Source organism: Homarus americanus, unplaced genomic scaffold (genome assembly GCF_018991925.1).
Source record: "Homarus americanus isolate GMGI-L3 unplaced genomic scaffold, GMGI_Hamer_2.0 scaffold14467, whole genome shotgun sequence".
Classification (NCBI taxonomy): domain Eukaryota; kingdom Metazoa; phylum Arthropoda; class Malacostraca; order Decapoda; family Nephropidae; genus Homarus; species Homarus americanus.
In genome coordinates, this window is record NW_024733734.1 from 6,789,658 (window position 1) to 6,801,737 (window position 12,080).

The 12,080-nt window shown below is 40.9% G+C and overlaps 1 protein-coding gene across 3 annotated transcripts in view; it reads right to left on the reverse strand.

Moving 5' to 3' along the window:
- Window positions 1-12,080, reverse strand: part of LOC121869961 (carbohydrate sulfotransferase 15-like) — a 37,640-nt gene that overhangs the window by 6,708 nt on the left and 18,852 nt on the right. For all 3 annotated transcript variants that reach the window (XM_042371572.1, XM_042371571.1, XM_042371573.1), the window contains 4 exons: window positions 6,886-7,055; window positions 6,266-6,731; window positions 3,321-3,477; window positions 1,685-1,835 (listed from right to left, as the gene is read on the reverse strand). In XM_042371572.1, coding sequence (XP_042227506.1) covers window positions 1,685-1,835; window positions 3,321-3,477; window positions 6,266-6,731; window positions 6,886-7,055 — 944 coding nt within the window. The remainder of the gene's footprint in view (window positions 1-1,684; window positions 1,836-3,320; window positions 3,478-6,265; window positions 6,732-6,885; window positions 7,056-12,080) is intronic.

Here is a 12,080-nt window from a genome sequence, read left to right on the forward strand (position 1 = left end):
CTCCTCCACTATCCCCATCCTTCAGCTTCTTTGGCAGTTGCAGTTCCACTCCATAGCCAGTCACCCCAGAGGTACTCAAGGTGTTTCTGGAGGGTGATGCTGGGCTGGAGTAAATCACCCCCTCAAGCCTGGCACAGGTTTTCGGGGGTCATACCATACCTGTGCCAGGCCATCTATACAACAAACACCAAACCCCCATAGTTTAAGGCAAGCCATGAATAATGTTCCTATGTTTCTATGTACATATCAAGTGTCTGAGGTGTCTCCGTAGGTGTGAGCGCTTTAACGGAATTAATCTCGATTTAGCAAACAAGTTCACTAAATCGAGTGAAAAATACTGGAAAAATACTTCCTCAATCAAAAATTGGATATATCGGCTTACGTTAAATTGAGAGTACTGTATACTGTATACTAAGGTGTTATTCAATCATTAAATTATATTTGTGCTAATGACAATAGCTGTTATTAGGATATTATTTCCCTTGTAGGAAATAAAAATTAAATGCATATGTATTCTCCTTTACTAAGAGGACGACCGTGGTCATGGAGGTCGAGGGTTATACAGTAATATCTCCGTTAGACGGAATCCCTCAAACCCGGAACTCTCCGATAGCTAGCAAAATGCTCAACTCTCTTAGCAATCTAGGATGCACCATGTCAGGGCCAGGGCTCTTATGAACCTTAAACTTTGCCAATTTATTTCTTATACCCTCTTCTGAGAACACAATGCAGGTTAGCGCTGTGTCAAACCGTCTTTCCTCAAACACACGAAGATTGTTCGCAGCCACTCTTGTGGACACTGAGGAAAACACTTTTTTTAATGGTTCCGCCTTGTCCTGATACGCAGATTTATGCGTAACTACCATCTTCAAGCCTCAGATACGATGTGCCTACACATATTTTTAATTGCAACTCAGGGTAACAGTATGGAATTTCATGAAATGCAATTATAGTAACATTGCCATACAAGAGCAGCAGCAGGACTACCAATAAGTAATGATGACTACAGGAATACGTTTTAAGTCGTCGCCTGATGTTTCAGATCTTTACGCTCCGCAGGGATTGAGATACGTTTTTGCTAACTGTACAGTACATACTTAAACCGATGAATCAGTGTTAAATACATTTCTTATCTGAAAATTGTAAAAATTAACAAGTTCATCTATCTATCTATATAAAACAAAGAAGTCTGTCTGTCTGTCTGTTTGTGTGTCCACACGAGAATCTCGGAAACTACTTTATTGATCTGTAGTGATGATGGATGGTGTTATATGTAGTCATGATGGGTGGTGTTATATGTAGTGATGATGGATGGTGTTATATGTAGTGATGATGGATGGTGTTATATGTAGTGATGATGGATGATGTTATATGTAGTGATGATGGGTGGTGTTATACTGTAGGTAGTGATGATTAGACAATAAAATAATAACAGTTTAATGCTAAAAAAATATACTTTGCTGTACCGTTGTAGTGAAAAACATGGTGGAACTTACACACACCGTTAATGAACTATTGATGGAAGAAGAAGTTTTGGGGACTGAACAGTGAGACAATGTGGAGCCTCCCGGAGGGTGGCATCCTATCATGGCGTTTCTGCTAGTATAGTATATAATACACCAATAACATCTCTTAATACATTACATCCAACAAATTAAAATAAAAAGATTTCATATTTACATACTTAAACCAAGATGGTTGTAGATAGTAGCAATGGTGTTGGTAATATTTTGGTGGTAATCTTCCATCCTTACTACTAACACTTGTTCTGGATCAAACACCTTCAACCAGTCACGAAGGAACACACTGTATAAACCATTGTATAAACGTACACCCTGTGAAAAAGAGAGAATTTTTTATAATTTTCAATTCCAAAAAAACATTGCATAAAATTAGTGATAATTCTGATATTTGACAGTTATTACGGTAAAGATTCGTTTTTTGGCAACCACAGAAATTACTAACAAAAATGGGTTTTCTAAGTGTATTATGTTTTATTTCAAGCAAATCTGGCCTTCGTTTCTGTCACAAATGAGCCGTTATGGAGATATGATCCTCCAATAACCAACAATATTAGTTGTTCAAGAGGGCAGGGTTTTTAAGTACTGTAGAGGGAAAATCTGGGGTAAAATACTAAAAAGAACACCAAACAAGCCTTTGAAAATCTTACCAGATTTATAAAAATACTAAAACTATAATACCTTACCTTAATCTTGTTTGGGTGTTTAGTATGTGATGGTGGCAGTGTTTTCAGTGTTCAGATGGGGAGGGATTCTTAACCATTTTACAGGCTAGGTAATAGTTAGGTAAGGTTTTGAAAGGTTTGTTTGATGTTCTTTTTAGTATTGTACCCCACATTTTCCCTCTACTTCAAAGACCTGCCCACTTGAACAACCAATATTGTTGGTAACTGGGGGGAGGGGGATCGTACTGTATCTCCATAACCGGTCATTTGCGACGGAAATGAAGGTCAGATTCGCTTGAAACAACACAAAATACAGTAGGAAAACCTAATAAAAATTTAGTACAGTACAATAGTTTCCATGGTTGACAAAAAAAATCTTTATCGTTATTAATAATAAACAGGTACAGTAGCTAAAACAACTATCTGTGCAGGTGGGGGTTGATATGCTATGAAATTTTATGTGTGACTAGTGACAGCCCTCATATACCAAAATTTATCGTCCATGGTCTCATATTGTTTCCCACAAAGTATGCACAGATAGTTGTTTTAGCTACTTTACAGTACTGTACATACTGTAGATATGACTACAAAAAACTGTTTCAAAATAAATCCATTTGAAGCAGACTGGTTATTTAAATAATTATAAAACATACATGTAAGGTAAGCTTTGTATTATATATAAGATTTAGTTAAGTATACACAGTATACAGTAATATAGGTATTCCCAAACTGTGGCAACATTAGAAAGCGTCCTTGAGTTCAGTAAATATACAAAGGCAATCCTCATTCTTCTTATGTAATTTTATTTTCTAGGACTGTACAAGCAAATGGCACTACACTTACTAGAGTACAGGAATACCTGTTATCACAAAGGATGCATTCCTAAAAGTCATTGTGAATAACGAATTTGCTAATATCAGGGCATATTATTCCCCAATACAAGACTGTATATTATCTTCATCATCATCACTGTTTTATAGCCAATTTCCATGATTGCATGATGGTATGATATCCCGGTTGCCAACCCATTTTTACAGATTGGGAACGATGGCAAAGCAGGGTTATAACTCCCTGAAGAAATCAAAGATTCCCTGTCTACCAGAAAAAATACACAGAATGTACTATTTATACATACCAAGCAATTTTGCAATGTTTTGTTGTATGCACAGGTCCTGTCAGAATACTGTCTGGTACAGTCGTGCCACATCCGTATTGACTCCTTAACATTCTGATCAAACTTTTCAGGAGATAGATTTGTTTTTTTGGTAAAGAAAAGATAGCTTGAGTATAACCTGGAAGTAAAAATACATCCAGCTATTAGTATAGTGCTGTATATCACTAAAACGCTACTTTATTCTTAAGACATATTTAGCCCACATAAATTATTGCAGTTATTGGATTCTTTTTCCAATATAATAAGAAAATTATAAATAAAGGCAGTAATACAGAAATGTACAGTAGAATATAGGATCCGTTTCTGAAATACCTTTCATAAATCGGATCACATTTTCTTGGACAAGTAGTCATAAAAATTTTGATAAGTTTCTTCAAAAAACAAGTCCAAAACATCTTAAAATGCCACAAAACATGTTTTTATTTTTATTTACTTTTTGGTGTCCACAATGACTAAAAGCCAATTACTTATAAACATAAAAAGTGAAACGCATACAGTACGATACAGTACAGTAATATATTTTTACCTGTATTTATATACCTGTACTTAAGAGAAATCGGAAGAGATTTGAAACAAAGTGAACAGTATAAAATGTTAAGCCAACATGTATAATAAACATATATTACTGTAGTAATACACTGATTTCCATTCTATAGTTGGAGATAGGTTCCCCTAGATTCCAGCTGTTTTGTTTAAGCGAACGCTGCCATCAGTCAGCTAACACTACACTCGCACACACTCATGCGTTACTGCCAATATCCGCACCTCTAAACTTTTGCTCACTTCCAAAATTCACACTTTCTCTTATAACTCTACATCTTCATTGTACATAATTAGCATATGAAATTTAAGAATACCTGTACAGTACAGAATATTTTCTTTTACTGTATTCAATTTGCCACACATTATATGTGGAGAAATCAGACAATCAGGCAACTGGCTGAGTGACTGTGCTGGTGAGTCTACCAGGCGCATCATTTTATTATTATTTGAGAGAGGCAAAGTTTACATCTGGAACCCATCCATGTACACAGTAGTACAGTACGTGCAGTAATTTCTCCATTAGTCGGAATCCCTGGAAAACCTTTTCCAGTACATTAAGTCCTCGCTTAATGTCGTGGTTCCGTTCCTGAAAGCCGCAACGTTAACGGAATCAATTTTACCCATAAGAAATAGATAAAATACGGGAGTTACGTTCCTGCGCCTCCTTTTGCCCCATGAAATACATTACATATACAGAAATTCAATGGCATTTTTATAGAAAATAGTATATATACTGAATAAATAAACTAAAGCATTTTGTATTGTACTCACTGATGGGCAGAGGTAGTGGAGCGGAGAAGGAGGGCATGAGAGGAGGAGGGTGGCGGCAAGTCATTGAGACCCGACGGGTGGCTCCTCCTCCATTTTCGTAGCAATGCTAATGGTCTTACATTGCTTCTTCACAACATTAGCATCAGTAGCACTTGATGGGCGCTTGGAAGCCATTTTGAATTGTTAGAATACCCTGTACAGTATTAAGAGCAAAAACACTTAAACACGCACGAACGCTGTGGAAGCCCAACAAAGACTGACGACGCTTGGGGACGCTGTGACATTCTGCGAGTGAGAGGTAGCTCACCAAGATGAGAGAGCGTAGCGCGGCAAGACGAGATATTGAGTCGTTGGGACGTTAACCGAATTATCGGTATCTAAAGAGTAGCGACGTAATAACAAACAACGTTATCGGGGGCAACATTAAACGATGACTTACTGTACTGTACTGGGAAAAATTACGGGGATACAATATGAAAATTTGTCTCCATACCTGTAAATCTCTCAATCCAAAAACCGTTCTGCACCAATTATTCCAACTAATGGGGATTAATTTTAGCTTATTTGAATCCCCCCCCCCCCAAAAAATAAATAACCCCTGGAGTCTAGTTGTTCCCAGAGTTTAAGGAATAAGTACAGTAACATGGGGTTGCAGGAGAATAATGACAAACTGAAAGCTTATTGTAGACTTAATAACATTACAAGTATCAAGACAGTAATGAGGTAAATTAGTGAAATAAAAAGCATATAATGAGTAATACTCTACAAACTGCATTATTTTGCCATATTTTCATTATTACTTTGGAAAAATTATGAAAATGACGAGAAAAAAATTTCAACTTCAGATTTTTCCTTCATAAATCATAACTTCAGATTTTTGTAAACCAAACATTTGTAAATTTGGGACTGGCTATACTTAGTCAAGTGATGGAGTGTTACATGGCTTAGCCAATGTAGAAAACAGAAGTAAACAAATAATCAAGGCATTACTGTACTGTACATGCAAAATATGACTTAAAAGAGAAATAAAGACATCAATACAGGATGAAAAACCAATGTAAGGACAGCCAATGAAATAGGCTGAGCTACTGTTAGAGGTGAGAATGCAGAAAGGTGCAAGTTTCAGTCAGAGTTCAGAATGACAAGTCTGAATCAGACTGCAAAAAGGAACAAATTTGTACATACCACAAACATTGGTGAAATGACAAAACTAGTTGTATGGTAGCAAACAAAACACAGGGTCATATAGAAAACTTTATTCTTCACATCTCATCATGAAGGACTTTCTTGTCCTTCATGATGAGATGTCAAGAGTAAAGTTGTTTCTCTGACCCTGTGTTTCGTTTGCTACAATACGTACAACCATTTGTCCAAATGAATACTACTGACATAAAACACATCATCACTGTTTGCTCACAATAATATATTATATAAATCAATAAATTAGAAAGAAATTTTGGGTGATAAGTATATCAATGGAAGGATAAAACCTTTCTGAGATAGAGAGGAAATGTTGATAAGGTTTTTATAAAGCTAAACCTTGAATTGAAATGAACATATTGAAAACTGAATACAGTACTGTTACATCTTACCGTGACACAGGTTCCCGAATCACTGCAATGATCTGAGATTTTGGAAGGACAGAATGTATAGCATCAGCCACTGTAAAGGGAAGCACTATACCATCTTGAGTTCCATGATACTGAGGATATTTAAATTCTTGCAGATGTTCATCAACATCATTTACTCTTGTATTTTCTGATGAATTAATTTTTGCATGACTAGAATTTTTAACAGATGTAAAAGTTGACACAAGCCGTCTTGCAAGTAATTTCCTTGTGATGAATTCATGCACATCTCCTGACATGACTGAATGGAGGTAACTCATAGTAGCACTGCTATCCCAGAGAGTGGAAGTGCTGCAATCTCCGGTGATTTTCTCATGAAACCATTTATGAGGTGCCTCAAAAGAATTTATTGTTTCTCCTTCTATTTTAGATGCATTGAAGACGTCTAGATATTCTGTGAGTGTGACTGGATGAGTAGAATAAGGTGGTCCTAAGGGGATAGATAACAAATAGGAAATTAACACATCTCATAAACTATTATATAGAACTGTACATTATATGCAATACTAGAACATATTAAATACAGGAGCTATACGGTACTGTACACTTGACTGGCATAAATTATATCCAAAAATTAATTTTACCATATCTCCTCCTGGTCCACCAATGTGGTCCTTTCACCATGGGTTCTATAACATCTGGGTGAATGTTAATTCTCTGGAAAACATCAGTTGTTGCACATTTGGGTTGACCTATCAGAAAAAAATATGGAAGGCACCGCAAGATCACATCTGATTGCTTTTTATATCGATATCTGAAAAAAGAAGAGAAAAATTTTTTTCAGAGAAACTATGAATACCCTGACTTCTGTAAGATATGAAGAAACAGAGATATTTGTACATATTAGTACCTACATAGGTATGACTAAATTAAAATATGTTGTACCTAAGATTTGGATAAAATGTGATAACAAAGGTGAAAAAATGAGGAAGTGAAAGAAAGAATAACTGAACAACATTATTCAGCACCTGTATTTAATTTAATATTTCACCATTTACCAGCTTACTAGCCCTTTGGGTGACTGGTCCCTTATTTGTTAATTTGTTATGAACTTTACTGTCCAGTGTTATTAAAGGAAGAATCCAGAGTACCCGCCAACAGTGCGTAAAAGACGTGACCAACCGGCCAAGCGGCTAACGAGCCGATCAGTGGAGAAGACTATAAAAGTAAAAAAGTAAAAGTAGAGGAAACCTGTGATGTTTGGTAGTGTCACGCTGGATAACAACTTTTCCACATGTGTCCCAGGCTAAGACTTGAACCCATGACATAGCAGTGAAAGATATGCACACTACTGCTGTACTGTACCAGGGCAATCGATCACGTCTCTGTCAAACACTGTTGGCAAGTACTAGGTATGTACTGGCTCTACGTTATGCACTGTTGGCAGGTACTGGGCATGCACCGGCTCCTGAATGTACCTGAACCTGCTCCAGTGTTGGTCAAATCTGGTCTTGAAAGAACTCACACCCGATGCCGTCACAACACTTTTCGGCAGATTGTCCCAAGAGTTCACAACTCGCTCCAAAAAAGTTTGTCCTCACAGTTTTCTGGACTTGAGGCTTCTTCAATCTTGAGCTGTAACCCCGTGTGGGGCAAGCGTCTGCCAGCTCCAAGTTAAGACACTCGACTGAGTAGTGCCCCTTGAGATGCTTATACATCTCAATTAGGTCGCTCCTTGCCCGTCTGTAGTATAAGCTAGGCAAGTTCAGGCAATCCAATCTCTCAAGGCAGTTGAGGTGCCGAAGTGAAGGCACCAGTCTGGTGGCCCCCCTTTGAACATTTTCAACCAACTGACAGTCCCTAGCATATCTTGGGGACCAGACGGGGTGACACTACTCCAGATGGGGAAGCACTTCGCTCTTGAAGATCATTACGAGGGACGGACAGTCTAGATATTTGAACGACCTTCTTATAAGACCCAATAATTTATTTGCCTGATTTACCTTTTTCTCGCAATGGCCCAAGAACTTCAGCTCATTGTCAACATACACACATAGGTCCTTCTCACACTCATTCTCAAATAGTGCAGTTTCTTCATCCCATTGGGACATGATATGCCTCCTTACCGTTGGTACGCCCCAGGTGCATCCTCTTATACTTCGTGACATTGAATCTCAGTAGCCATTTCTTCGACCATTCTTGGAGCTCACAGAGATCTTTCTGCAGCTCTTCACAGTCCGCTTGGTTTTTTATTTCCCGAAATAACTTGGCGTCATCGGCAAACATTTGTATGGAGGGGTGTACAACGTCAGGCATGTCATTTATGAAAGGAACAAACAACAGTGGACCCAATACACTGCCCTGTGGTACATTGCTTGTAACAGGTACAGATGATGATTTCGTGCCATTAATCACCACACACCGCTTGTGGTCATGTAGAAAATCTTTTATCCACGCTTGGACATTTCCCTGAATTCCGTACCCTTCTAGTTTGATTTTCAGCCTTTCATCGGGTGCACTGTCGAAAGCCTTGGCAAAATCTAGGTATATATATTGTCGATATTACCACCCCATTCCAGAATATGGGTCCAAATATCCAATAAGTTGAGCAATTGTGTTAAGCAGGAGCGCCTCGGCATAAAACCGTGTTGGCAATCCTTTACAAAGTTGTTTCGTTGTAGATGTGATGTGATGTGTATTTTAACTTCATTGCCAACTTAACAGGTTTGCCTTATTTACGTAATGGCTACCCATTAGAGATGGCCATGTCGCGGGAAGGAGGCCAGTGGCCTGTGTAGGATCCCTCCATTGTTTTTGATAATTTTGTCAAAGGCTATTTTGAAGCCCAATATGTTCTTGATTCCACAACGTGAGCTGGTAGACCATGCCACAGGTCTAATACCCTGTGTGTGAAAACTTATTTCCTTATATTTGTTCTGCATTATAACTTGGTGAGCTTGTAGTTATGTCCTATCATGTTGGTGGTGTTTGACATCACACAGAAATATTCCAGGTTCACGTTCTCCAGCTCTTTCAAGATTTTGAATGTTCCAATGAGATCTGCCCTATTATGATGAAGGCTTGTGCTCTGGATGCTGTCTGGATGACTCTACGGAGCTCTGCCACTTCCTGAGTCAGTCCTATAGTACACACCTTCTGTCAGCTTGCTCGTGTTTTGAGTTATTAAATCACACTAAATAGATTCAGATGATCCCATTTCATTTACAGTAGCTCATCATTAATGGTTGCAGTCAGATACTCCTTGACATACAGTAGTATCCCACCACATCTTGTGGTCTTGCCTTTTCTAAATGGTGGGTGATAACCTGGCAAATAAAATTCACCCTGCGACACATCATCTCGACCCCAGGATTCACTAATTCCAATAATGTCTGGTTGTTCTGTGTTCGCACATGTGCGTAATGCATCAGTATTACCAGTAACTAGGCATCTGGAATTTGTGTACCAACACGTGATTGGCCCAGTTTTTAGGACTGTCCTTTTAGAAGACTGTGATTCTAGACCACTTTGTTAACATTATTTACAGTTGGTTTGCCACTTGCCCTCATTAGTTGGAGGGCTGGTACACTACACTACTTCAACATCCTCCTCTTCTTGTACCCTTCTGATCTTCAGATGAGCCTGTAGGAATTCGTGGTATAATGTTGTCTAGCACTCAGGATGGATGGAAACTCTAAGGTGGTTTTCTTGTATAATATAAGTTATATGATAGACAGTCTGGTGCTGGAGGTGCCGTGTGGTGAGGAGCTGCTCAGTGGAGACGTTCGGTGAGTAGCGTGTTGAAGGAGGTAGATGTGCAGGAGCTTCGTTAGAGAAGATGTTGCCTGTTGCTGGCCTCCTGGTTGAATGAATGCTGGACAGCGTGGAGCTTGCTGGAGGAGGTGTTGCGTGTTCAGGAAGATGGGCAGAATGAGAGCTGGTTGGTGAGGAAGCTCAGAGAAGGACAGCTGGTGGGTCGCCATGCTCGCTGGCGGGAGCGAGGACCGCCAGGCAGGCGGAGGAGAAGCGAGGGCCGCCAGGCAGCGGCGGAGGAGGAGGTGTTGCTTGTTCAAGAAGAGAGGCCAGAATGAATCTCAATGGAGAGACAGAGCTTATATACCCAGCAGCCGTGAGTCATCTATGAGTCATGTTGGGAAAACCCGAGAAGTAACCGGTCTTTGGCTCGGTTGCTAGGATACTGCGGCGCATCTGGTGACGCCGCTAGTTTAGTTGCTAGGGAAGGCGGTAGCAGCTGGTGGCTGTGGCTACGCAGTTGTAGGCAGTTGTAGGGGAGACGTCCACTACAATACTCCCCCTTCCCTCCAGGCGGTGTAGGAGACTTGTTGTCTGTAGAGTTGCTTAGCACATGTGAGGCAGACCGGGCGGTGCATGCCTCATGTGAGACAACGGCGATGGCGTGAATGAGCCGATCGCTGAAATACAACTGTCTAGATACACACTATCTGTGGGAGAAGGGAGAAAAAGGGTGTGTGGAGGCGATGAATGTTGTGCTTCCCTCATGACAGGTACAGGGTAGTCAGATGCGCCTGCTGGGGTGTGTGTGGGCCTGGGTCAGGAGCAGGGGCTGCGTCAGCAGAAGCGGATTAGGGCTCGTGACAGCAGCTGGGTCCACGACAGCAGCAGGGTGCAGGACATTAGCAGGGAGTACCTGAGGGAGAAAAGAGGGGTGTGTGTGTGGGTCCGCACTCAGGAACAGAGGCCGCGTCAGGGGCGGCAGGGGTTACTGCTGGGCCGGGGTCGGCGTCTGAGGCAGGACGGGTGTGCTGGGGTCGGTAGGATGTGGTGCTTGGGGCAGGAAGAGGAGCTGGTGTCTGCTTAGAGTAGCAGAGCTGCTTCTGTGTGGATAAGCCATTCTTCCATGCTGCTTGAAGACTGGGAGCGTGATCAGTGTCTCCTCCATCCTGTGTGAGTGCTAATCTCCGGGAGTCACCATTTGTAGGGTTCGTGGATATAATGTTGTCTAGCACTCAGGATGGATGGAAACTCTAAGGTGGTTTTCTTGTATAATATAAGTTATATGATAGACAGTCTGGTGCTGGAGGTGCCGTGTGGTGAGGAGCTGCTCAGTAGAGACGTTCGGTGAGTAGCGTGTTGAAGGAGGTAGATGTGCAGGAGCTTCGTTAGAGAAGATGTTGCCTGTTGCTGGCCTCCTGGTTGAATGAATGCTGGACAGCGTGGAGCTTGCTGGAGGAGGTGTTGCGTGTTCAGGAAGATGGCAGAATGAGAGCTGGTTGGTGAGGAAGCTCAGAGAAGGACAGCTGGTGGGTCGCCATGCTCGCTGGCGGGAGCGAGGACCGCCAGGCAGGCGGAGGAGAGGCGAGGGCCGCCAGGCAGCGGCGGAGGAGGAGGTGTTGCGTGTTGTAGAAGAGAGGCCAGAATGAATCTCAATGGAGAGACAGAGCTTATATACCCAGCAGCCGTGAGTCATCTATGAGTCATGTTGGGAAAACCCGAGAAAGTCGCCGGTCTTTGGTTCCGTTGCTAGGATACTGCGGCGCATCTGGTGACGCCGCTCGTTTGGCTGCTAGGGAAGGCGGTAGCAGCTGGTGGCTGTGGCTACGCAGTTGTAGGGAGAAGTCCACTACAAGCCTCTACATATTGTGGGTAGCTGTGTAACTCTTTCAGTTTGTCCCTGAACTCTTTGCCATTTTTTTTTGATGAATTATCAGGGGTTGTTTCATGATAGAAAACACAAACAAACATGCATTGATAACAAAAATTAGAATACTGTACTGTAATTCAATAGGGTAAATGCTTTCTATTATGGTATACTGTACATTAAAAATTCATGCAGCTTTTTCACACATTCACAAACCTG